The sequence below is a fragment of the Electrophorus electricus genome, chromosome 25 (assembly GCF_013358815.1).
Source record: "Electrophorus electricus isolate fEleEle1 chromosome 25, fEleEle1.pri, whole genome shotgun sequence".
In the NCBI taxonomy this organism is placed as follows: Eukaryota; Metazoa; Chordata; class Actinopteri; order Gymnotiformes; family Gymnotidae; genus Electrophorus; species Electrophorus electricus.
This window is the reverse complement of record NC_049559.1, coordinates 11,520,318-11,547,801: the sequence shown is the minus strand read 5'-3', so window position 1 is coordinate 11,547,801 and position 27,484 is coordinate 11,520,318. Positions and strand designations below refer to the sequence as shown.

General features: G+C 43.0%; 2 protein-coding genes and 1 long non-coding RNA gene across 6 annotated transcripts in view; 1 reads left to right on the top strand and 2 right to left on the bottom strand.

Annotated features, from left to right (window-relative positions):
* The window catches only part of gtdc1 (glycosyltransferase-like domain containing 1), a 31,746-nt gene extending 21,925 nt beyond the window's left edge, over positions 1-9,821 (top strand). For 3 of the 4 annotated variants that reach the window (XM_027016920.2, XM_027016918.2, XM_027016919.2), the window contains exons 6-12: positions 25-213; positions 457-516; positions 4,870-4,979; positions 5,888-6,032; positions 8,787-8,857; positions 9,163-9,254; positions 9,432-9,821. In XM_027016920.2, the coding sequence (XP_026872721.2) occupies positions 25-213; positions 457-516; positions 4,870-4,979; positions 5,888-6,032; positions 8,787-8,857; positions 9,163-9,254; positions 9,432-9,554 (790 nt within the window). In that variant the 3' untranslated portion in view covers positions 9,555-9,821. The remainder of the gene's footprint in view (positions 1-24; positions 214-456; positions 517-4,869; positions 4,980-5,887; positions 6,033-8,786; positions 8,858-9,162; positions 9,255-9,431) is intronic. The other variant, XM_027016921.2, reaches the window with a different exon arrangement.
* On the bottom strand, positions 3,675-10,641 carry LOC113581630. Its single transcript, XR_003411082.2, has 3 exons — positions 9,861-10,641; positions 8,778-8,905; positions 3,675-4,069 (listed from the first exon to the last, which is right to left on the bottom strand). It is a non-coding gene; the product is annotated as an uncharacterized LOC113581630 (long non-coding RNA).
* Positions 10,642-14,877: 4,236 nt separating this feature from the next.
* arhgap15 (Rho GTPase activating protein 15) overlaps positions 14,878-27,484 on the bottom strand; it is a 31,432-nt gene continuing 18,825 nt past the window's right edge. The window contains exons 12-14 of the mRNA XM_027016922.2: positions 27,244-27,378; positions 21,356-21,461; positions 14,878-15,680 (exon numbers count right to left, since the gene is read on the bottom strand). Of these exons, the coding sequence (XP_026872723.1) occupies positions 15,497-15,680; positions 21,356-21,461; positions 27,244-27,378 (425 nt within the window). The 3' untranslated portion in view covers positions 14,878-15,496. The remainder of the gene's footprint in view (positions 15,681-21,355; positions 21,462-27,243; positions 27,379-27,484) is intronic.

The following is a 27,484-nucleotide window of genomic DNA, read 5'->3' as shown; positions in this document are numbered from 1 at the left end:
TAGTTCTTGAATCAATTTTCTCAGCCCCTTAGCTTCCACACGTGAAGCCCAAAATGAGCTCTCTGGGAAGAGACCGAGTCCAGCAGAGCCACAGCTTCACCCACAGCTAGGGGGCGACACAGGCGCACTGCAGGGTCACCCAGCACCGAGCCAGCTCACTGGGCAAAAGGCCACAACCTTGCAGCCTCTCCACATAGTCTGGCCCCATCGATGGTAAGCGCTCAGATTATCCTAGTCCACTAGTGTAAATCAGGCAGAAGGAAAGGAAAGCATGTTTGTGGTTCAGGCCTTGGAATGGTTATCAGTTCTAAATTTCAAGATTAATGACAGATCGAAGCAATGCCAGTATGTCAGCATGTTAAGCCTGGTATACATGTGCACCGTTGTGTTTTTAATTTTATTTATTTATTTATTTTTAATTAATTCATTTATTCTATACAACTGGACTCGGCTCAGCATTCAAGGGCATGAAGTACAAACGGGGAACGTTTTCCTGCTCAGGCCACGTTCCGTCCGGTCAGTATTCGCAGTGCTCCTCAAGCAGAGGGCATTTTGGAGCAGCCAACCCCGCCACCACCTCACCCACTCGCCTGTGTCCGCTGCTGCTGGCATGGCATGGCCGCGCATCAAACAAGGCAGTCAACCACGTGCCAGTCCCAGGCTGAAATGGCGCGGTCTACCGGGCCGCCGTGACCCGAAGCACTGCTGCGCGCATGGCCGGAATTCCATGGCCTGTTTGCTTTGGAGCATCCGCGCTTTGCTTGACAGGGAGGCGAGGGCATAGGAAATGGATAACACGCGTGTTTTAGCACAACACGAAGAAATGTGCACTGAAGGGCCATTGGTTCCATTCTGAGCGTTTAATCTTTGATCCATCCTGCCTGAATCTCAGACACAGTACCTTTTCCTTTCTTCCTTTGGCAAGATTTTTTTTTATTTATTTTTTTTTTTATCATGCTTGGCGGACGACACAGAAAACATGCCAGTGACAGGGTGGTGCTGGTTAGATGTGTTATTTGTGTATAACTGTACTGTGGCAATAAAGTTTTAGTGAGCTATGGCCCACTGAGAGTGCCTTTTCTTCCCCATGACAATGCCAGAATTCGGAGCCGTTGGGTTTTGTTTGCCATGAGAGCAAAGGAGAGGAAGGGAAGAAGAGGGGAGAAGAAGGGAGAGGAGAGAAGAGGAGGAGAAGAAGCGAGAGGAGGGGTGGGATGAGAAAATATTTTATTGCCCGCAGGACTGCTCTGTGGTTTCTGTCGGGGCTTAAATATCTTTCACTCCCCGTATTTTAGACCTCCTCTTGGCATGAAGGGAAACCACGCAGAGCTGTATCCCTGCCTCATCTGCCTCAGGTCTGTTCGGGGTGAGGGGTGGGGGGGGTGCGGGTGGCTCCACGCTACTCCACATTTTTCTCCCATGACTTTGTGCTCATCTCTTGGCGGGGACAGTATGCTTCCTGACCAAAAAACACTCGTAAATCAGATTAATGTCCGAAAGGACCACCGGTGCCGAAGGTTGACGCTGACTCGGGGATTTGGCCATGTTTGTTTACGCCATGTCTCTGTCAGTCACCTGCCCCTGTATCAGTGCCCACGGCGGCCTGCCTCGTAAGCTCCTCATAACTTAGCAAAACACAGACGGATTAGCACGGGCAACATCCACGCTTCATAAACACTGGCTGTGGGCCGAGGTAAATTAGGTTTTACAGAGGGGCATAGCAACTGTTTAGGGGGTTGCTGGGATTATCTCTATGATTTGAGTTGCTGACTATGTCCCAAACCCCCACCCCCACCTCCCTTTTTTTTCTTTTTTGGGTCATCTTCACATTGTTAGTCTGTTAATCTGTTTGTGGCTTGGATAGGCATTCATCCACTGGATTACAGGATCGTTTTATTGCAGTCTGGATTGGATCAGAGATCCTCCTCACAGAACAGCTGTTTGCAGGTGCTGCTGTGGTTATGGACTTGATGGCTCCCTATTGGTGGAATGAAGGCGGGTTTAGGGAGGGGTCAAAGGTTTGATTGACAGAGCCGTAAGCGCTTATGCTAAATTCTTGTTTCAGAAAACTCCAGATTCCAGAGGCTTTTTAACCACACTTAATTTTTTTTTCTTCTTCAAGTAACGACAAACAAAATAACAGTGCTTTGCAAATAAATAAGTCATTGGTATTGCTACCGTTATTAGCACGAATTGAAAGGAAACGCAAACCGAAAGGAAAACTCAGGTTGGACAAATGACACGCAAATGACACACCCAGTCATGCCTGTGCACTATTCGTTCCTTCATTTGCTTCTCCTCCCAGTTTGTGCTGCTGGGCTTTAATCACTGAGTGGAAGACATGCAGGCACTGACACCTGCCCACGCTGGCGCTGGTCCCACTGCTGCTCTGCCACCACCCGGGGAAAACGCCAGCGTGCCATGCCGGAGAGCGCCGTGTACAAGCAGAGGGCAGGACGAGAGGGTTAGCCAGGCCCTGATTAGGCCCCAAGAACACATTCCGAAACGCTGGCCACCCGGCGTTCCTCAATGCGGAAAATATCGGACGCTGGTTACAGTCCAGCTTTCCGGAATTCATCAAATATTAGGAGCATTTGCCATGTGTAGTTGAAAGGACTACATCAGGATCGTGTGGAAAAGACAAAATTCAAATATAAACTATAAAAAGTATAAAAATCCCATGTTAGAAGGAAAAAAACGAAATAACCCTCACTTTCTTCCCATGCACTCCTTTGGTCTCATTAGTTTTGCTCATTAAATTTTCCCTGTGCGTTATACGACTCTCACTGTCCTCGTACAGACATCCGACGCGCACAAACTGTTCAGCTGCTCCTCTCCCCTCGTTGTGTTTTCTTTTTCCCCATCCCGCCACTCCCCTTGACTGGCCGTAATCAATCCCCAGATAACCAAGGTCTGGGCTTTCAAGTGTCCCATTAACTACTACTTTTACTTCCTCCTGATTTGAATCCGTTAACGTTGTGTATTTTTGCAATAAATAGAGTTGGAGATTTTTTTTTTTTTTTTTAAATGCACCTCTTGGGTGCAACTTAAAGGGGAATATTTAATCACAGCTGTCTAAATGAGAGGATCATATTCTTTTAAGTGGTAAAGGATGGCTGCTAATGAGGGCCCCCACAGAACAGCAATACTAGATTTGGTTAATTTGATTTCTCTCTTGTTGCACTGCAGGGTCAAGGGGTGATGAATCAAGTCACTCCTGATGTGTGGGAAAGACTATTTTTGCAGAAGTAGCTAAGGGCAGAGATTCTTCTAGCCACCAGTGGTCTGTGGAGGTCATTGCCAAGGAGACAGAATGTGACACACATTTGTGATATGCTATAGTTGCTTGAAGTCACTAATAAGCTCAGTTCTACAGTAAAGCTCCAGATTGAAATATAGATACATGTTCTGTTTAAAGCATCATGATTGGCTTCAGTAACCTTAATTTGTGTTTACAAGTCAGGCATTAATAGAGTGTTGCAATGACCTCTCAGACCAGTAATGACAGGATGTTGCTGCATCAGTGTGTTGTTTGAAGTGCGTGTGCGTGTATGTATTTTCTCTCCCTGACTCCCAAAGTGTCGGTAGCAAGCTGAGCTCTTGCAATCCCCGCATAACATAACTGACATGTTAATTAACCCTCTGCTATGCTGGCAGCAGGGAATAAGGCATCGTGCAGTCACCAAATGCATTTTTATTTACGGGGCTGACAGCCCGGGTAATAGGCATCCCCGTGGTTGGCCGTGTCACCTCGCCGCAGGTCAACCTGTTTTAGACCGGAGGAGGTAGCAGTCAAGTCCACAATGCGGGGGCAATCAAAGACGCAGCGAAATTAATGAGGGAATCGGCGTCGAGCCGCAGGGGGACACAGCAGCGCAAACAGAGGAAGTGTGGATAAATAAGCTCCTCCATTAATGCCTCATCCGAGGAGATTCCATCCAAGTGGGAGGGGTCCTTTTTTTTTGTGGAGCGCTTCTGGCCCCGCTGGTAATCGCCTTCGACCTTCAGCGAATGTCCCTCCCTGCGAGGAGGGCCCACTCTTCTCTCACGGGCATTCAGAAAACAAAATCTGCAGAATGGGAAGAACAGAAGAGAGTATTTGACATTGGATGATTCTGCTCTGTGGCGTCATGGGTTACAGGTGCGCATCTGGTCCTGAGCCCTGAGAGAACAGGCATCTTCTCTAAGAGGTCAGGCCTCTTTACTATGGCCCTGAGAGAACAGGCATCTTCTCTAAGAGGTCAGGCCTCTTTACTATGGCCCAGAGAGGACAGGCTTCTTCACTGTGGCTCTGAGAGGTCAGGTCTCCCCTTTGTGGTCCTGAGAGGCCTCTTTTCTGATTCACTGCTACAATTCGTAAACAGAAACAGGAAAGGGAAGGTTGAAAACACATCAGACATGCCATTTGAGGTTTATTTCTAGATCGGGCTTTCTTTTTTATGTTTGGACACGTGGCCTTGAAATGCACGTTAAAAATATCATTATGTTAACTTGATTATGTTAATTTAGTTAGACTGGGGAATGCTTTGTAGCGTGGCTCTACAGACATAACTTTTTGACACTGCTCATTTGCAAAGCACATCTCTCTGTAGACTTTGCATAGGTACCTTGTTGTGGAGGTGGTTAGTTGACATTGAAAAAGTAAACGTCATCCTCGAGACTTTGTTCCAGCTGCCTGGATTTTCTAATTGGCTCAACCCAGATGGTTGATGCACAGTCATGACAGGATTTCGAAACCTTATTGAACCTGAACTTAGGCAACACTGCCTTTTTGGCTTCAGTGAAACTGCTTCTTGTTTTTATACCTCAGTTTAATATTTCAGGGCATAGTAGCAGTAAGACTTTCATATTCTGTTTCTTTATTTAAAGGGAACACGACAAAGACCCTCAGCTGTTCTTCCAGACCTTGCTGAAGTTGAAAGAGCAGGAACTGAACTTTGAAGTGTCTGTTCTCGGGGAGACATTTACTGACGTTCCAGGTATTCTGTTGCCCGTAGAGAGCATTACAGAAGAAATAAAGCACAAAGCTACACAGATGTATTTTTTATGTTCAATTGAGAATATTGTATTAAAATGGAGGACCATAACTGAGTCAGTTCAAGTAGGTGAGTCACTGTGCTGGTAATAAAGTGGTGGCAGTGCGAGGTGAAGGCTTTAATTTTGAAATGTATTTCATAAAAATGTATGAGCACGGGCTAAAGCCACACACAGATTTTTCTTCCGGTTTCAAAGTCATTTTCAAACAAGTCAAATTTATATGCATTGTGAATTTCCTCAGTGCTACCTCTTTCTGCCCTTGTCAGCGCTGTAGCAAGACGGTGGCAACTAATTTTTTAAATACACAGCTTTTAAGTTCAAAGATCATCCATTAGTCCTGTATGGCTAACATTCAAACCAATTTCATTGGTAAAATATACTTCCATTAGTAGATGATTATACTTTAATATCTTTTGGACAGACTTGGATATTTATAGTGTTGCCTTAAGTTAATTTGTACACAGATACACACACTCTCAGAGCTGCCTAAGAGAAGCTTACAGGACTCGTAATCTCTTATATTGAGATCTAAACTTTTATAGTAGCATAAATAGCTAAGGAGGAACCGAAAAAAGGACCATAAATGTTGCTCATGTTTTGAAATGATGTTTACGATTGCTCGGAAGGCAATCACGCTGAAACTCTTTTAATCCATTTTGATTTTGTTAATAGCATCACTATTGATTCTTTTTTTGCCCTTTCCCAGTTAATACGTCCAAAGTTATGACGGCCTTGTGTTTTTCACTCCCAAACAAACTACGGGCCGAATCGGAAATTTGCCTGCTTTTCTTAATTGCAGCTCCGGTGACACTGAAGTCTCAGCCTAGCTCTCCTTCCTTCTCCTTTACAGAGATCTTTGACGAGGCCAGGGAACAGTTGGTCGACCACATCCGGCACTGGGGTTTCATGCCCAGTAAGGAAGACTACCTCAGCGTGCTGTGCCAAGCAGATGTCGTGGTCTCCACTGCCAAGCACGAGTTCTTCGGCGTGGCCATGTAAGTTGCTGCCGCTCTCCGCTAATGAAGAATGTTTTAAGAGGAATTGCCATAGCGACTGACGCATCGGGACAGTTCGACGCCACAAAAGCTTGCTGGGTATCATGCTTTTGCCATAAGCAAATATCAATATCATTGTCTTGCTTTCTTAATATTCTGTACGTGGCTCTGCAATGCTAAAGTAATCTGTGGATATGTGAGTGGGTTGATATTACACCTGCCCATGTGGCCAGTTATTCTGCCTGTTTAGTTTTTGATGGTGTGTGGTTAATTCGAAGTGTGGGTGTAAAAACACTAACTAGAAATCCTATTCTCACCGCATGCTGAGAGCATACTAACCTCATTCAGGGCCAACTAAATATCCCCCACTCAGAGAAGTTCAGGATAGGTTTATCTACTTGACTTGTAATTGGAAGGGTGCTGGTTCAAGCCCCACCACTGCCAAGTTGCCACTGTTGGGCCCTTGAGCAAGGCCCCTAACCCTCAGTTGCTCAAGTTGTACTCACTCATAATTGTAAGTCGCTTTGGATAAAAGCATCAGCTAAATGCTGTAAATGTAAATATTTACTAATTTCTAGAGAACTGAGGCCACACCGTGCTTCCTGAGGGTCAGTCCAAGTACGAAGTTTATTGCATGAGGGCTGGGGACCTTTGAAAACTACTCTCTTGATGTGGGAGGCATGCCCTGAGCTGCTGTTCTCAGTTCCACTTGTGTTTGAAGGGTCTGCTGTGGACAACAGGACAAAGGATAGCTGATATTTATCAATCAATCGATAAAAGTAACAATTGTTTTACGAGTATTATATAAAACATGTTGCTCAAGTTTTAGATTACATGGAATGGGGCAAAGAGCTATAGAAAAAGTGAGGTTGTTTGTCATGTAATCTTCTGAGCATCCAAAGGAGAGAGAGAATACAAAGGGACACTTTAGAACTGGGTGTGGGTGTGTGCATGCACACGCATGTGTAAACTTCAGATGTATTGCATCTTCCACAGCAATTGAGCACCTGACCTTCACAGGCCTTGAGTCACCAAGTTAATGCATTTAAGATGTCGACCTGTAGTTTTCACCCATGGTGAAGGTGTACGGCAGATTAATGAGGTCAGGGCCATTCGCCTCCTTTTATTAGCAGCTGTAATCGCAATCTGATCCTGCAATGTCTTCCTCTAAATGTAAACCAGACTCTCACCTGCGCGAGTTGTGCGACACGTCTGACGGCGCCCAGCGGGCAGCCCGGCCCTGGTGTCCCCGCGCAGGGACCTGCTTCTGCTGCATGCTGCCCTCATTATTGTGGAAATTAATCTAATTGAATTAATTGTCAGCAGACGCCCGTTTGTGCCCCTCAGAAAAAAAGAGCGAGGAAGCCAAATGATCGGCCAATTATGTTTGAGATTAAAGGCCTGATAAGTATCTGTGCACTCGCACATTAACACCACAGACATGGAGCTGACCTTAATCACTTTCATAATGCACACTGCCCCGCACCAGAGCCAAGCTCCTGAGAGTTACCACACTCCCACTGTGCACAAGATAATCTCATACTCTCACATACTCTCACACTCCATCCCTTCCTCTTTCTCTCGCTAATGTGTGTGTGTGTGTGTGTATGTGTCTGTATGTGTCTGTATGTGTCTGTATGTGTCTGTATGTGTCTGTATGTGTCTGTATGTGTGTGTATGTGTGTATGTGTGTATGTGTGTATGTGTGTGTGTGTATGTGTATGTGTGTGTGTGTATGTGTGTGTGTGTATGTGTGTATGTGTGTGTGTGTGTGTGTGTGTGTGTGTGTGTGTGTGTGTGTGTGTGTATATATATATATATATATATATGTCAGACCAGGACTGACTTTCAGTGTGGTAAAAAAAAAAAACTCATGAGCTGATTATGAAGCCAACAGCATTCCCATGTCCCTGTGTCAAATTAAAAGAGACAAGCCTCCCAAAAAATCCCTTTGTGATCAACATTACAAGCAAAGCCCTTTGGAGGAGACTTACACTACCACTCCGTCAAAACCACCGAAATTCTAAACTGAATGGCAGAGAACTAATCGGATGTTAAAATATGCATGGCTTTAGCATGAAGAATGAGATGGTGATCTGATGGCGAGGGGAGTGATGGATGGACTTATAAAATATTAACGCTCATTTTACAAAATATTTAAACAGCCAGTCATTTTCTGCTGGCACAAATAGGAGGTTCAAATGAGTTAAGTCAGTTGGGAGCAAAGTTTGGCCCAGATTAAACTGCTCAGTGAGTATTTTGGAGTTTGACATGGTGAAATGTAAATTTCACCACTGTCTCCTTGGCATGTAACTTCACTATCCAGAGCCACCCAGAAGAGGAGACCTCCTTTTGAGGCTTGGTGCCTTTCAAGCTTTCTGCTTCATGCCTTCACTTGGAGTTTTCTCTCTTCTGTGCTGTTGTCTTCATCTTATAATGGATTGGAACCCAAACTTCTCTTAAGCTATTTGTAATTGTGATTACTATGAAAAGTCTTCATGGTAACAAGTAAAATGGATAGGAGTCTCTGTGAAATATACAAGTGGTCTTTTACAAACTAAATTCATTTGATGTATTTTGTAATCAACAATTACCAGTTATTCCTCATAGTCTACAACTATCTCTTTCTAAATGACTGAGTTAAATTTAGAAGTTGTCCTTCACTGAATTTTGATGTCTTACAATATAGACCACATTGAGTAGACCGTACAGTTCAAAATGGAAATGGAGATTGTCAACACGTACTTGTTACAGGTTGGAAGCAGTTCATTGTGGTTGCTACCCTCTGTGTCCAAAGGCTCTTGTCTACCCAGAAATATTTCATGGTAAGAGATTTTTCTTCTCGATGAAGTTGGCATTGATGTTGATGGTATCTGATGAAAGAAAGATAACGTTTCCCTTCAAACCAGGCACCAAAAGAAGAAAAAAAAAATGCTTCAGAGCATGTCTTTAAATTACATCAACTCTTTAAATGATTAAGTGATGAGTAATTTATCTTAAATTCCAGACTATGGACTGGGCCTACAGCATTTTGGCATGTTTTTATAACCCAGTTTGAAGTTGAGTGCCAAGAGCACTCTCTGCTGTGAGGTGTTCATGTAGTCAAATATGCATGTGCCTCTTTATATAGATATATATCTGTACTCAACACCTGAACAACTCTGTAAGAGACTTCAGGACTTCTGTAAGCACCCTCATCTAGTGAGACGGCATGTTCTTCAGGTAAGTGAAAAAAGGTCATCACAGATTCTCACCAAAGAACATTCATCCTATTGTTTAAGTCGGTTACATGGAAAATGTCCCTTCACCAAGAAGCCTCAGTAGACTTTTCTGTCAATCTTTTATACAGGGATTCGATATTCCGATCTTCCCAATCTGGCTTTTGTCTATATGTCGTAGGTGACGACTAGCAGGTTTTCCTGGAACACTCTGGAAGAAGAGTACAGGGCTCTGCTGACCTCAGATCCCAGCAATGAAAGTCATGCGCAGACTAAAAATACCGCCTCGTCTGAAGGAACCTGAATTCTGCCTGAAGCACGCCTCACGTTAATGAACATAGGAAACACTGGAGGACTCCTTGTTAGCAGTCCACTGAGATCACAAAGCTTAATACAACCCTAATACAAACAGTAGAATATATAGTCTGAACTAACATTGAACTAACAGTTTTATTACCTTTTTTATATAAAGAAAATAACTGGATATATCTGATTTTCACTGAGATTTTTTTCCCCAGTGAGACCGTCAGTTTCACATTCTAAAGACAAAAAAATAAAAAGCTTGAAAACATTCTCATCCTTCACACAGGGTGATTAATGTTACACTTACCAGGTAGCAATAATAAATAGCAGAGCACAAAGGAGAACTAGGCGTGGATCTCGCGAAATTCCCCTAAACATGTTCTACAGAAAACTAAAATAAAGTGTTACTCATGTCTTTCATAACAGACATCGCCACAAACCTGTCTCGGGCTCACCACCCCTCCGCTAAAACAACATCCATGCGTGGACCTCAACGCCGACTGACTTTTATGCGCATGGTTTCGAAGGAGGGAACGAAAAAGAAGCAAAAATAAACAACCTAGAAACCTGTGACCGCTTTTCGCGTTTCTCATAGGCGGTGCCACCTTATATTTCGCTCCATATCCATTTTTATCCTTTGTGCTCGAGGAGCGTCGGCCTGCTGGAATCTTTGGTTCCCACTCCGACAGACTGGCGGCCAAGTTGTGGCTCACAGCGCTGTGGGCTCCTGCTCCACCTGGGGTTGCCAGGTTGTGTCAAAGTCCCCCGAGGCTCAGTAAAGGTTAATGGGAGGCTTTTCCTTGCACAGTGGTCACGTCTAAATATGGTCCTCATGTTTTCTTTGAATTTGGAAATGAACCACTGCATAATTAAGGGGGCACAGGAATAGGTATTTATAAGTAGTTGAGAAATGTAAAAGGGGGAGACAGAATAACACACATTTCCATATAACAGTATTTCCATGTCGACAAGGGCTTGCAGTTTCCGCTGCTGTGTTCACACATACCAGAGCACTGCAACAATCACTTGGCCTCACTGATCACTCCTCTCCTCTAATTGATGCTGAAATGATTCAAATGTGAAATTGGGGGGGGGAAAGCTCACAAAAAATAAATAAATAAATAATATATATATATATATATATATATATATATATATATATGTATGTGTATGTGTGTATGTGTGTGTGTGTGTGTGTGTGTGTGTGTGTGTGTGTGTGTGTGTGTGTGTGTGTGTGTGTGTGTGTGTGTATATATGTGTGTGTGTGTGTGTGTGTGTGAGAGAGAGAGAATATATTTTCATAAACTTCCTCATGCTTATGACATGCAATTATTACAAATGTATTGATAAGTCAGGTGCAGCAGCTGGGTGATTAGAATTAAAGGAATAAATGAAATCCGATTGTTATGTTCATGGTTCATTTCCCAAGAGTAAAATTAGGGCCATCATTCCTGTTGTAGGCCCTTTCTCACCACTCACTGAAATATGCTTCCTAATATCTTTCATCAACATTCTTCACATTTAACTTGTACTTTACAAGAAGTAGACATGCTGACAGCTTTAGGCCTTATTTTTTTTACTTAGATTTTCATCTTTTGTATATCTTACTCCTAGACTTATGCGTACTTCTCTCTGTAACATACATGATCGTGTACCTTGGGCCTGTAAATGAACAGGTTTAAGGGAGGTGACATGATGCATTTTTTTAGACTGCTGGAAGTCGACACCAGGTCTTGCCATGGCAAATTGCACCAAAAGGGAGGATTGCTTTGACCTTTAAGTACCGTGACGCATCCAAACCCACTGCGTGGAGAGCTGAACATGTTTGCCCGCGCTCGCCCACTTGCTGGGCTGACCAAAGGTCAGGACCTGGTGATTCTGTAAAGCTCATAACCCTGCCTCCATTTGTACAGTCAACCCACACATATAAACTTAACAACAACCTCCATAAAATGCAGCTCACATTAAGCCCATTTTGACTGGCCTTTTTTAATTCACTTTTCTGTTTCTCACTGATGCTGTGTGAGAGACCGTAGTGGGTAGGGGTCCTGTGTACCACAATTTAAAGGAACACAGCGAATGAACACACACGCGGCTTCGACTGTGCGCCTGCACACAGATATGAGGCTTTAGAAATGCTTGGAGCAGAATTGAACCAGCACCACAGCCTCTACAGAGTTTTCACATCCCTGACAGGCATAGTCTGTGTATCTGCTTAACCACGTAGCGACTGCACAGATACTTCATGTGTCTGCTGTTGCAGGTCTGGGAATTAAATAATGTCGGCATCACATTCTAACCTATCAACTTCCAGCCACCTGCTAAATATGATTGGTTCATTTATTATGTCTAGCTGTAATTCTGGAGGAACTAGATCTTAAAATAAACTGGCAAAAAGTTACTTTTTGCACCAACCAGGTGGCACCAACATAGACTTTTTGGGAAATGGCTAGAACAATAGTTGAACAAGAACTCGTTTTCCTCCCACCATGCTAATGGTTTGGCAGTCTAATGCTTCTACCCACCTCACAGATTCTCACTCTTAAGAAAAGATTTCCCAATCAGTGGGTAAAAATGTGTTTATCTCGGTCATGCCCTTTTCTACCTTTAGTGGGGCACGGGATTAAGGGTTTGATTTAAATTGTTCCTCTTTTCCTCCTACAGACACTAAACAAGTTGACTGTGGTTAATAACAAAGCAAAGACAGCCTGAAGTTAGACAGAAAGGTGTTGATGGGGGGGGGGGAGGGGTGCATTTTAAACTGGATTATCAACACGAAACAGTGGCATTAATTTCACGCCCCAGCAGTGAGCCCCGTTCTGTTGGGCTGTTATTCTCAACCTGAAAGAGAAAATTTAAGGAATGAAAAATACCTTTTGTGTGTGTGTGTGGTGGAGGTGGTCTCCTCTGAAATAAAGACTGTTGAGGCTAGATTATGCATGAAATGGGCTGTTTCGTTAGCAGTGGCTTTGTTTTTCAAAATTCCCATTTTTCTGTTTTGACGGTTCTTTTTTGGATGCTAAGGTGCTGCTTTATGTATGATCATACAGATAAGGCATTAAGTACAACAGAAGACAACGGCACAGATATGATATGGCGGCACTTTGCATTGTGTCTTAGCAGAGGTGGTACAGGTGCTGAGGAGCTGAGGGCTGTTTGCTTCGTTTAACCATGCCAGCATTCCTGATGTAAAAACAAGATGCAGGGCGAATGCTGTCCTCGTGTGACTCAGTCATGTATTGTCAATATGCTGCCATGTTCTGTTGGAGCCCAGTTTCCTTTTTAATGGGCCCTGGTGGTTAGAGCATGGAGGGAGGTTCACAGGGCCACTGCATTGTTATGCTTTCATTTACTTTTGGGGACTTTTTCATTTAGCACTCTTTCTAGGGTCTACAAAGACTGTTGGTTCCATGATCTACTGCCAAGAGAGATGGGGGGGGGGGGGGGGGGGGGTAAATGACTGTGTGTGTGTGTGTGTGTGTGTGTGTGTGTGTGTGTGTGTGTGTGTGTGTGTGTGTGTGTGTGTGTGTGTGTGTGTGTGTGTATGAGACCATGAGAGAGGAGGGGGTTTCTGAAGCACATTGGCCTCCATTTATTACATGAAATCATTGGACGTGGAACATGTTGGCTTGCACAGGGAAAATGTGAAGGCCAGAGTCTCCATGTGTGCTACATACACCCAGCCCTCTGACAGCAGAGCCCCGCCCTCTGACCAGAGCCTCCCACCCCACTCCTCCCACTTGGAGCACACCGCCATCTGATTGACTGTGCTTTTTCTCTTCAGTATGCCTCCCTCCCGGTTATTCTTATATTAATTGATTAATTATTATTATTTTGTAAACCACTTAGGAAAGGAGGGTCATTGTAGCTGTCACCTTTTTTCACAGGTCAGTGAAATTTGGAAGAAAAAAAACCACCACCAGTGAAATTTGAAGCAATATTTGAATTGTATTTTATTTATTTATTTATTTATTAGTTTGTTCATCTGTTCCTTTATTTATTTTCACCTATTTAATGTACTTATTCAGTTTCTAGGTTCTGTTCCTGATTCTCATATCTGCTCCTAATGAAGCATGGTGGTCGAGAATTGTCACTGACCAGAGAAACCTCATATAATCAAAACATTTGAAAAGAGGAGAAACTGGGGGGGGGGGGGTATTTTGTCAGCACTTGCAGATTACGATATCCAAGAACCAGGATTTGAGCCAAAATAACTTGAATGAATGCATAATAATATTCTCCGTGATCTGTGCTTCAAAACACTGAGTACTTTCTGGAGTACCTGTGGGAACTGCAGGAGAACCATAATTTTTTCCAGCCATTGTTCTGTTATTAACTTAGAGAGTTACAGGCAGTATATTACAGTAAAAGCATGGAGTGAATGCCACTGATTCTGGAGTGATACCATAGACTTATCTCAGTTACATCAAAGCAATATCTCGAAGGGGAAAACCTTTTTTGAGATGTTTGTCTTAGCATGAATGTCTTTGCCATAGCATTCTACCATTGCCCCAGCCCCACGTAAACGTAAACAGAATGTAGATTCTTCGTGTCCCTCCTGAGAATAACATGATTGGCCACAAGGTATTGGCTGCTCTCTGCCAAGCCTGAGAAATCCCAGCCCTGCCTTTGTGCTGATGGAAACGTAGCTGTGGGAGTCTCCGTGGCCTGCTGCACTCCGCGCAGCCAGAGAGAAGTGAGCAGCTGCCTGCAAGGGCACTGGGAGAGACAGCTAATTTCTCCCTTTTTTATTTCCATCATGGCTTTTACAAAACTCTTTTGCAACCCCCTAAACCCCCCCCCCCCCCCAATATCTGGTTTGTCTCACCCGCCCCTTCCCCTCCACACCCTTTCATCATTATCGTTCGCAGTGCCAAAATCTAAGGCGTCCGATTTAGAGCGATGGCTCTTTGCGTAATTACAGACTCTCTTTCTGTTTCTCTTCCTCTCTTATCTCTGGGCTGGAATGGAGAGAAGAAACGCGCACACGTTCCTACGCAGACTGGAGGCCTGGCTTGCGGAATCGGAGGGAACTAGCAGTTTGATCAGACGCCGGTGTGATAGCGGCGTGTCCAGCACTGTGCAGCCTGAAGCGCAGTGGCAGGACAGTTTGCGGGGCCATACGGTCCACTGAGAGGAAGGGAGCACATAGAATCACATGAAGAACCTGTCCGCTTTTGACTCAGTCACTCTGACAGGTTTTTAGGAACGGTGCATGGTAGGTCAAATGTTGTTGGCCTCAGCTTTTGCCTGTTCAAAATGTAAATGTCATGGTTATTCATCACGAGTATCTTAAAGTAAGGAGACAAGTTTTAATACATTACTAACAAAAACACCATTTTAACCTTTTTTTATTTACATCACAAGAGTACAGAACATTTTTTAAACTAATAGAACAGCGACAATATAGCAGTGCAATATATAGTTACAAGAATCTGGTGAAACAGGGGAATCTAGAAATCCTGTGTGAATGAGCATTGTTTGGTATTTTCTTAAAGGACTTTTCTGCTTATGGCTACAGAAAACATGGAGATGTTACAGAACTCAAAAAGGATTCATTTCAATTGATGAACAGAGCTTTCTTTGCGGTTTCACAAATTCATGTTTATTTATTCCAGATGTTTTATGTTTACTGACATACCAGTTCTTACTTTGTGGTATGTACACTTTCCACTTAAGACGTGTGATGCTTGGCAGTTAATTTGAAATATAATCCACTCACATTGATACTGGCAGATGGAGACTGAACTAGACATGCTCATTAGCAGTGTTTCTCCTTTGGCCTTTTCTACAGGCTGAAGCCTGCACATATATGATTCTAGAATAGGAAGTGCATTTGCTTGGATAGGTGATGCTGTCCCTCGCAATCTTCTGTTTCTGTGCTCTTACTTAAGGTTTGTGTGCAGACTCCCCTCACTGATGTGATTTAATTGAAGCACTTTGCTACTTGGCTTCTGGCCCAAAGATCTCCAGACACTCGATGAGCATAAACTCCACAATTTGGTTCTGGTACACCATGTTAACTGCCATGTTCCCTGTGTCCAGCTCTGGCCACAGCAGGGTCGGACCGAAAACAATGCTGACACCTTGGCTGGACATGAGGTTCTGCCGTGACTTCGATAAAACTCTGCAAAGAGAAAACAAGAGGGCGAGGAACATTTTTTAAAAAATTTCATTTCAGAGGGAGGCATTGTTCAGTAACCGCTTACTTTACTACATGTTGTTGAGCCGTACTTTTTTCTTTTTTCCATAAATATATCGGTTTGCTTCGACAATAGTGTAATGCGATTACTTGATAGTGCTGAAGTGTTATTGGTTTCTCCATTCATTTGCTAATGTGCAGCATATCCTGTCATAAAATCCGCCCAGGGCATCTGGGATGGCCAGAGGACAGGGTGTATGTGAGGACTTCATCTCGGCCGTTTGGAGGCATCTGAGGGGGCTTTTAGTGGGATCTCTGCAAGCTGAGGTTTGGCCGTGGTGGGGAGACGATCAATATCGGGTAGTGGAGAACTCTTAGGAGGAGCCAGGATGGAGCTCTCAGCCTCTGTTATGGGCTAAAGCCTGGAAACGGACGGAGGGATTGTGGCGTGGGGCTGCAGTCCAAGTTGTCAGTGGGATCATGACTAAGAGCTCTGAGGTGGGACAGAGCTTTAACATTCAGAAAGATGTTTCTCATGGCTCTAAAAGGTTCTGATTTTAACCACGGCTGTTTAGCACTCTATTATACTCATGCGTAGTTCACATGTTGGCATACTGCGAAAGTGCTGTCTCTGTGTTAGTCTCTACTACAAGTCTCTGAAAGCCAAAACGTGACACCGTGATGCAGTTTTCCTTGTCGTGGAGTTAGCTCTGATTTGTGATCTACTCTCAGTGATGGGGCTTGCCACGTTTCAGTGTGTGTGTGTGTTCGAGCACTGTGGGGACCTATTTACAGGAGCGACATACCCGGTAACCCCGGCCCTCCAAATTCCCAGCTTAATGTGTATAATTAACCTCGGCCATTTTGCTTATACTGTACATCACAGTCAGACAGGCGGCCTGCCACCAGCATTTTAACCTAATTAGCAGACTGTGATGTAAGGATCTGTGCTGCCATTGCTAATGGTTCGCTAATGATCTTAAAGAGAGAGAGAGGCTTCATTTCCGAAGTGATTTTTTAAATCGTTAAATATGAAGCCTTTCCCGCCTATTCATGTAGCAATTTTTTTATAATTATTTCATTGCAGTATCTCCTATACCACTCTGCAATTTGTAATCAATTTTTTTTTTGGTCATATGGTAATAAACTTTGAAATAGTTTATTATTATTGAATGTCTCTTGAAATAATTACATTTAATTTAAAAGGTGAAGAACCACACAACCATGAGATTGTGTATCGTAATATAAAAGACAAAAGGCTTCAAGTCATTACCTTATTTGAACTCTCATATATGCACATTTGCAAATATCTGAAAATGTGTGCTTTTGCTCACTTAGCATGGGCCCATTTATAGCAAAATACACCCACTGGACCATGGCAGGTCACGGCGTGCGCTGAGAACAAGCTCTGGGCTAGGCAGTGCCAGTGGGCAGCCAGTCTGAGGACTCCCGCGCCATGCTTGGCCGAATCCGACCAACCCCCGATATCCCGAACGTAAGCCGGCCTGCGCCATTCAGGTTGCCAATGTTTATTAATTAGCATCTCGTTTGTGAGCGAGGCTCGACAGGAAGCAGAGGATGGGGCACAATCTCCCCACCCACCCCCTGCCTAGGAGGCTACTGCTAATTGGGTCAGCTTCGTTGCTCCTAGAGGAGGGGACACATAACAAATTGCGATGGGATGGGGCACTGGAGGAGGCATTGCTCCAAGGTTTAAACTGTGTCTTTTTCACCACATTATTAGCAAATGGCCTCAACTGAGAAAAGACCAGCCAGAATCAGTGTGTACTTTCTCCACTTTTACATTTCTACAATTGTTTCATTTGCATCAATAATGGTGGATTTAGAACACTGATCTTATCTTTTTGCATATAAAAAATTGATTTCATCTCTCTCACACACACACATATATATATGATTATCAGAATGACCTAATCACCTAGACGAAATACAGAAGTGTGTGAAGGAAGGAGGAAATCGTGGCTTCTCCCGGTAGAGTCAGATATTTTCATTTCCATGACACTTTTATGTAAAGCAACTTGCAATTATGACTGAATACAACTTGAGGGTTAAAGGCCTTGCTCAGGGGCCCAACAGTGACAACCTGGTGGTCGGGCTTGAACTGGCAATCTTCTGATTACTAGTTAAGTACCTCAGCCGCTGAACTACCACACCGATAAAGCTTTTATGTGTATAAACATGTTCGAGGCAAAACTGTAACAACCAGCATGTGCCATGAGTAGATATCCACTGCTGATCTTTTTTGTAATACTCTGTTATTGCAGCTTTCATTATCCATGGAGTTTGGTTAGAAGTCCAGTCAGTTTTAGAACTAAATTATATGTTTAGCATCCAGCACTATCGAGTACTATCCAGCACTGTCCAGTACTATCCAGCACTGTCTTTGTGCAAAAGGTTTGATGGTCATCTCTTTGCTGATCAAATCAACTTTTGGATCAAGATTAAAATATGTTGCCGACAAATTAAAGATGGCATTGCTTGACGTTGTTTCTGAAGTAGACCTTAATGCCACTTTAGGGAAGGCATCAAAACGTGCATCTTCTGACAAATGTTATTATGTGGGCTGTTCATTCGCTGGCAGTTTTCCTTATCCATTTGAAACGCCAAACATAGATGAGAGGAGAACTTTTTATTTTGACTTTCCTGATCAGCTAACTCTCACCGCAGAGGTCGCTCCAGGTTTCTTTTCCACTCCGGAGCAAGAGGAACCTTGAATTACTGACAAAAAAGCCAAAACCTACCGTCTTTTAAATCACTTGCGGCAAATGGGAAATATGAGCGGTGGTGACAAAAACACCCACAAAGAGAGACGTAAATAGCATGGCTGAGCGAATGTAGGCTTGAGAAAGCTGGTTGCCTTGACCACATCATCACAATGCAAGTACACAACTCCTTTATTGAATACAGGCCCCATGGGCCAGAGGAAAAAGGAACATTGGTTCCACACGGGCACACCACGCATCCACAACAAAGGGCCCTCGACTTACGAGGCCCTGCACCACTCCTCAGCGGGTGGAGCCGAAGCGAAAATGAAGAGCGGAAGGTCAGAAGCATTGCTGGGGTGCACACAGCTTCAGGATACTTGTTGTGTTATCAGGAGCTTCCCCCACAATGCTAATGGGAAGCTGTTGCCATGGTAATATTTTGCTAATTTCTAACTGGCTTCCATAAGCTTTTATTAAGTATTAGAAGTTTTGAGCAACACATCCAAGCGCTCACCTTACCCATCTCTATAGACTACACTCTTGTTTTCTAGTTGCTGTTGTAAACAAACCCATTGCATTCAAGGGATTACAACTCAGGGGAAATTTCACATCCCTATTTGAGAGTTATGCTTTGAATGGTGACACACTGACTGAATCACTATGGTCAAAACATGCTTTTAGATTTTGTAAGACTAAAGTTTTCAAGCCAAAATAAAGTGCCTGTTGTGCCACACTTATTTTGGACAAGTACTTGGACCATCAGAGTAAAGTAAATCCTACTCCTTTTAAGATTTAGTATTAATGCTTGGAAACAATCATTAGATTGTCCCAAAGAACAATGGAAAGCAATGCGTACATCCCACTTAATCTGGTTTAACCACACATTCCTTGCGCTTACTCATGTGAGAGCCACTCCCCACACTGAGAGAAGGTGGGGGTAAAAAGAACATTGAGGAGAACAAACCTCCAGAAGAGAGAGAGAGCGTTGTGTAAGCTTGACCACATCAGTCAGCTGCAGTGTGGTCTCACAAGGCCCAGGCCTGCCCTCTGGAGTCACTGCACTGTGTCCCCCACTCTAGTGGTGGTACAGAGTGCCAGAAGAATACAGCTAAGGACAGGGCGCAGACTTGGTGGCACTGAAGGTATTTTCAGCACCACCACAGGTTCCACTAGTACAGCCTTTCAGGCCGCAAAAAATAAAAGTCAAGTGGATTATCGAAGGTCGCCATTCAAATAATTTATGGTAATGCTTTTTGCGTGTGCTTGTGTGTGACTAGTGGGATCTGGAATGTGGGTTGGATTACGTTGATTCTTGATGGTCTTACTGGACTGTTCGTTAGCAGGAGCACATTTTGACTGCAAATGTGATGGCTGACTGCATCTTGTACTCTGCACACTGTAGTTGGTCAGGGGACAAATTGTCATTTTGTCTCATTTGTGTATCATTTGATCACGAGTCATCACTATGTTCATTGGTGTGCATTTTTGGACAGATACACTCAAATGACAAACAATTAAAATCAGTATTTACTCGGTAGCATTCACAGATTGTGAATTTCTCTCAAGGCTACCACAGTTGTAAATGCCACTGTAGTTTGAGAGTGATTTTACCCAGTGATGAGGGAATGTGCAAAGAATGCATATGCATCACGTTTGTGACACACACACACACACACACGCACGCGCGCGCACACCATGTAAAGTGCCATTTACAGAGTACAAATTCATGCAGCGACCGTTCCTGTTGTATTCGAGCTGTCTGATTGGGGAGACCTGGCAAATATGACCAAACAGACTTCAGCACCAGAGCCAAAGGGCATGTTCCAGTGGGGGGAGGGGGTTGCTCATCAATCTGAGATGAGTCCTCTGGCCCTCCTGTGCAGGGTGGTAAATGTGCATAAGGGTAAAGTGGGATGGAACACCCCTCCTGGGAGATGGAGACTAGCCATATGGCCTACTGGCTGTGCCAGTTATGTTAGCATGGACAGGGACGCACGCATGTGCTGTTGTACAAAAGCCCTACCACTGAAAATCATGCGGAGTTTGTCTGCGCATGTTGCTTCAAATTTAGGTCTTCCATAATACTGAAGTGTATAAAATGGCATGCTTAAATGTATAGTTTGACCACTCATGATCTTGACTATTTGTTTTAGCAGTTTGATTGAACTGATCCTTTAAAGGGATGACTCAGGACAAACATCTGATTAATGGGAACGTTCCAATAATCTCAGATGTAGTTGATCAGCCAAGATGTGATTGGTTTTGTAATTTTGCTTAGTTTGTTGAGCTCTAGTGCTATGGGGCTAATGTATCTAAAAAGTTAATGACATCTTATGTCCACCAGTTAGCAACATGCGGAGTGCATGCTGAAATAATGAAATGACATCAATACAAACTTACAAAAATGCCATTGTTTGGCTATGTAATAGGATCTTTACATAAACTTAATTTTCATAAAAGACGAAAATATCCATTTCATATTTCAATTACATAAATGATATCTAATCAGAATTAATGTTTTGCAGGAATCCATGCCAGTTTTTCTCAACCACACCTCCTGCCTTGGTGTGGTGCAGGAGTAATACCAAATTACTTGTCATGAAAGAGAGAGCAATTATGGGCTCAAGATGGCTACAGAAAGCATACAGTGTAGTCAGAGGCTAACTCATGGGCTTCCCTTACTCGTTAGCTATGTGAGGCTTGTAACTCTGATGTAAAACTAAAGAAGCAAATCAGCAAACATGTCTTAGCTGATCCACTACCTTTAAGATAAGTGGAAGATTTGTGTGATTGTCTCAGACCATTCATTTTAATTTTAAAGTTAAACTGAGATGCACTAATGACATGTCAGAAGTTGCTACAAGATTGAACTTTAGTAAGGTACATTTTCACCTTAATTTGATAAACCTGCTTAGATTGAAATGTTGGGCAAACCTCTGCAAGTGATGGAAAAGCAGTTTCATGGTGTTATGGTTGGGTCTGGGGAGAAGATGGACCAATTTCTTCAGTACCTGTATCTTCTGTTTGTGTTCTTTAGTTTCTGTTGAGAAAGAGAAAGAGAAAGTTCATGAAATATAATTTACCTGGATTTCATCATCCATGTGAATCTTAAAAATTTAATAAATCCTGATTTCATTGTACTTTTTTAAAAAATTATCACAATAGAGATGAGGCATTTACATTTTCTATTGTCTGTGGGGGAAATGTGTATAATGTGTATAAAATCCTTGAAAGATGTTTTCCCTGTATTTTTACAGTATTCTAGATCATTGGTATAGTGGACTCTAACCTACTGTACTGGCTAGGATACATTCTGAGTAAATGACAGCACTTTTGTAAGTCACTCTGGATAAGAGTGTCTGCTAAATGCCATAAATGTAAATATTTATGCCGTATGGATTGGCACAGATATTAATTTGAATGAAAAACAGATTATAATAATCCCTTTTCTTGGTGGAGGCACCCTGTAGATCTTTTTGGGGCTATAGAGTCTGGTTAATGGCTCTTAAGAGTCCATTAAAAGCAACATGCATTGTAACATGAGCCCTAAATGTTCACCTTTTGACCCTGCTACTCCTGGCATGTCAGATGGCCAGTGACCTCATGAAAAACTCCCAAGAGAGGTCAACCTGTGTATTATCCACATTGCCCTGGACGAACGACAACTCTTTGACCTTTAGAGGGATTCTGAATCTGCCATACCATTTACTGTTATATTATACCGTGGGGGAATTATATAAATTTAAACTCCTCAAAGAGACTTGCACTGTAGCTTGGAGGATGTGGGTTAGTCAGTTGCATAGGTGAGCAAACAGTGTTGGAACTAATGAATATTATCAATAATAAGTGATATTAATATCCAATATCACTCCACATAAGTTTCAATCAGGGGATATTTGATCCCTAAACAGATGTCTGAGAGTAGCTTTTCCTTGATGAGAAGTACCACCTGTGTTTGCATGTGTATACAGGGACATGCAAAGCCAGCTATGGCCAGGTCCCATATCTGCAACTGTCTTCTAGCTCCAGAGCACTACAGCTAGGAAGTGTTTAAATGTGTTATACATACAGAATGGTCCAAATGGAAAGACATAGGGACTTTAATATTGCTAAGCAATCCACAACCTCTAACTGTTTAGCCAAAAAGCATCTCACAACTTTTTAAATGCACACGTGAAATTAAATACATGGACTAGTGGGGGAGGGGGAAGGTACCACAACAATATTCATTCATGCTGTTCGTAGCCTATACCACGTAAAGGAGCTGGCAGTAGCTATGCCCCCAGTCTACTGTACTGCCCAGGATGCCCCCTGGGCACTAATGGAGCAGATGTCTGCATGTATTCACCGGGCTGGCACAGCCATAGCTAGCAGATGCCCTTGTCAGATGCCAGGTCTGCCAATTGAGCACAGACAGGGAACTTGTTCTGGGATGGAGAGTGTGGGCTTGACCCATTGCTATAGGTGGTAGCAGCGAACCAGTTGGGTCTTGTAGTCTTTGTGTGCAAGAAGATAATGATGATGATCATGAAGCATACAAATAGGGCAGTAAATGGAGATTAGCTGAAATGAGGTTTGACAAAGCAATGGATTTTAAGATGTTATGAAGGATGCTGGAGTCCTTTTTCAAACCACTGTGCAGTCCAACCTTCTTCACCATTTTGTTGCCTTTATTTTTATCATCAATCTTTAACTCAAATTCTAATTCTTAAAAAAGAACGTAGATGATTCTACTGCTTTTAGCCAATCATTGAAGGCCCTTGACACTCTTTTGGCTTTGACAAGTGCATGGCAGAGGGCCTGTAAAATATTTAATCTAGCCATTATTGCTGGCATTATTGCTGTCATTAATTACTTTGCCTTTGGTGGCGAGCATATTGGAGATGATCCCTCGTTCTACATTCTGGACAGATGGTGCGGACAGTGTCATTAATATATAACAGGCTAAAAATGCCTGTATCTGAATTGACGTGTGCTGAATCACCATGCTAGCCATTAGGCTGTACAGTTAGGCCTAACAAACTTCTCTCGTGCTGACATTACGGGACGCTCAGCAGGTGCTGCACATGAGATATATTTGATCAGCACAGTTCACTCCATCATTGCCTTCAAAAGGTTGCAAAGTTGTTATTCTTAATTACGCTAAGCTATAAGGCTTTGCTGGATGGTGAATTCAGTCCTTTGAAAGTAATAGCAGTTGCTCTCTATCTCACTAAACATCCCTAATCTGACTGCATGGGATCTGCTTCATTGTTAATGAACTTGTTCAATTAGGAGAACAGTGAACAGCAAATGACTCTGTACATTTTATAGTATTTAGCTGATGCATTAATATACAAAACAACTTACAATTATGACCAAGTACAGCTTGAGCAATTGAGGGTTAAGAGGCCCAACAGGGATAACCTGGTATTGGTGGGGCTTAAACCAGCAACCTTCTGATTACTAGCCAAGTATCTTAACCCCTGAGCTACCACTGCTCCTGTAGTAGTGATGGGTGCATTAAACACACACATGTTCAGGTTGAAACAATGGCGACATAAAATCCAATTACAAACACTGAGACCGACTTTATTTAAATACGACTCATTCTGCAGCCCAAGCTTATGTTCAGTCTTTTGTCTTGTGACTTCCTTAAGCCCCATCAAGACAACTATTAGCACTCTGCAAATAGTCCTGCAGGTTATGATTAAGATTTTAAATGCATCCAAACTAAAAGCTGTGCTTTATGAATAACAAAGTCTAAGTGGATTGAGTGCTGTAATTTATTAAACATGAAAAACTTGATAAAATAGAGTCTTGGAAGCATTTTATGTGTTTGAAACTCCTACTGCATGCTAGCTTCGCATTCCAATGAAGCCATGCCAGGGAAATTAAGTGGGCTTCGTAGAAGGCACTGATTCGAAGACCAGAGGGTTCACGCCATGGCACAGAAAGCAGAAAATGCGCACCGTTGTCATGAACTGCGTGACGTACTGGCAGTGTGGAGTCGCTTGTTTCAGGAGTGCTGGGAGAGTATAGTTTGGAGTTGACAACGTTTTAACATTCAGCACACCCAGTGAGACTGTCTCACACTGGCAGTACGCGCGATTTCATCGTGGGGCCGTATGGAATCGTGCGTTGTGATATTTGGGCGAATATCTTGGTGCTAAAAAGGACCAAAAGGAACTTTTGGGAGCAGAACCAAACGCACACACACGTGTGTGCACATGCACGGACACGCACGTTGAGACAGATTCTCAGCGTGTCAGCTCAAAGAACAAAACCTCAATTTGTCAGCGAGTATGCCTTCAGTGGGAACAACAAGGCATGCTTGTCCTCGAGACAGGTGGTGGGACAGTGTCGCTAAGACACCAGGCAATATGAATAATAGATTTGGGCTGGCGTGAGCCAAGAACTGGTTCCTGCCATCCTTTGCACTCCAAACCATGCACAGAATGAGGGAATGGAAAATTAGGCCAACTGTCTACCTGAGCATTTGGGAAAAGCCCAATTGGTGGTCCACATCATGGTGAACGAATCATTACATAAATACTATGAAAGAAGACAAGAAATATTTCTTTAATTTTCAGTATTTAGGTCTTTGTATAATCAGAGAAAGCCTCGAGGGTCTGTTCTTAGGACATTAAAAAAACTATTAGAATAAGTAGGCAGAAATGCCTGGCCATCCTGCTTCAGAAGCAATGGGTTACTGGGCATCTCTCCTAATTGAACCAGACCTTGTCCAAAGAGTGTTTCCAAGGACCTTTAGTTAATGCCACCCATTGAAAGGGCACGCATGGCTTGGACCTAGCCAATGTTAATGTTGTGGTGCTGTCTGGCCAATGTCACTGCGAGAAACATCTGCACTCTAATAGATGACCGTGATCTACAAGGTGAACCTCGCTCAGTAATAAGTGTCACCAATGGAGTTTTAGTATAATTGAAAAACAAGTAAAAGAAGGTCGAAGTACGCATAATATTCCAGCTTGCCTGGTACACAAAAGTGGGGGTGTAATAAATCACAGTAAAATTGTTCTGAGCATAATAAAATGTGTTTTAATGCTGTAAAAAAAATGCTAACATGGCTACAGTGGGTGTGTAACACTACCTCTCACTGCATCCAGGAAACCCTGGATCTTGCATTCTTCGTATAGAGTCCAATACATCACATCAAGATTATATAAGTATTCTTCACTACTGTGATCTATTATCTACTAACAGTAGGAGTTGACAGCACCATCCCCCAACAGTCTACTTGTCTGCGTTATCTGCATTTCTCTCCACGACTGCTGTCTTCCTCTAGCCAGCTTCTCATTCCCACAGCCCCTCCAGAGCTCTCAGTAGTGAAGCTCATTTTTCATAAAACATGTTGCAGGTTGGGCTAATTACACCTCCTGCTATGAAGGGCCTCACACCATGGTAATTAGTTGACTAAATGCTATCTGTGAGTGATCAAGAGTCTCCACGTGTTAAGTGGACTGGAGCAGTGTGCAGCACGCCAGCCTACATGCAGAACAAGTAAATATTTCTTACCAAATTACCACATCACCTCGGGCTCCCTCCTATTCTGTCTCCTGCACTTTGCTGCTCAATAGGGAGATGCTTAAATGGGCTGCTCGCAACAAAGTCCCTAGGCTTTCTTTTTGAAGGGGGAAGTCATTTAAGGCTCAAGTAAGATCAGCTCTACCTACCAAATTATCAGATCAGCAAAAAGATTACATACATGCTAGCTATGGAATGTTGCTTTCTTACTTAAAATATTAAATATGAGTGTTTGACATGTTTGCCACATCCTCTACTCTCAGATCAGGGAATAAAGGAAGTGACAAATGCATCTCTTGGACATAGGAGTACTTTCAAATAATCCTATTAATATACATTAAAATTCAGGGCATCTACCAAGCTCCAAATGTGTGATACTAGCAAGCACCAATTAGCATTGTATAATTTGCATAATGATAATTGTTGGCTATTTTTTCAGTCATTGTTAGCAGCATTAGCTATTTTGACTGAACTGTTCCTTTAACAGAAAAAAAAAATATCCATTGTAAGAGGAAAAGTTGTTTGTGGGAAAGCTGAAATAAGAACATGCCATCTTATGTGGTGAAGTGCCCAGGAGAAACAGTATGGTGTCAGTTGGCCTGCTAATACGTGGCCAAGAGTTCAGTCTGCAGGGGTGGTGGTAGTAGTGGTGGGGGGGGTCCACGTGACATTAAAGCTGATCTGGTGACAGTTTCTGTCTGGACCGCAGGCCTTGGCTATGCCCTCTGGCCCAAGGAATTCCCCCACTCCCCAAACACAGAAGCAGTGCAAATTTTGGGAGAGCCACCTCACTGTCAAAGAGCGCCCCCTTTTGGCTGGAATGGATGTCAATTTGGCCATAAGGAGCAGATGGCCTGTACTCAGTGGATTACTGTGTTCAGTGGTAACCAGTACTCATAGTTTACTCAGGTGTAAGCCAGGCTTGTAAGTATAGGTAGAGGTTTCCACTTAATGTTGATATAGGACCAGTTCCATCTGTCTAAATTGCAACCATAGTCATTATCAGAATTGCCAAAACTGGTCTCGGATTAGAGTAACTTCCAGCAAGACCACCGGTCATTGTCTTTAGGTCTGTTGTAAGTTTATTTTAAATGTTCCTATGAACGAAGCTAGAGGTACGACAAATAAGCAATTCTAAATGTTTCAATATGCGTTTGTGATTTCAAGTAGAATGTTGAAATATGAGTATGTAGGGAAGGGCACAAGTAGAATAATTGCTCCCTTTATCTGGTGGCCAGGCCCATCAAGTGGGATATTCAGCATCTTAAAATGATGGAACTATGCAGTGCTGTACTTACTTATGGCTTCCACAAACTGGTCAAAAAAGCGAAAGGGAAACAGGGGCTCTGGCAGTTCACGGAAAAACATCTTTAGCGCTCCAGTGATGACATGGATGTCTTCCCATTGGCTGTCTCCCAAATTCAGCTCTTCCTCTGGGGAAAAAGACAACCAGAAGAAGGGGGCAGGGAAGAATCAGAACATCAGTCTTTTGATGTTTTGATAAGGAAATAAGAGAAGCCTAATCATTATGTCAGTGTG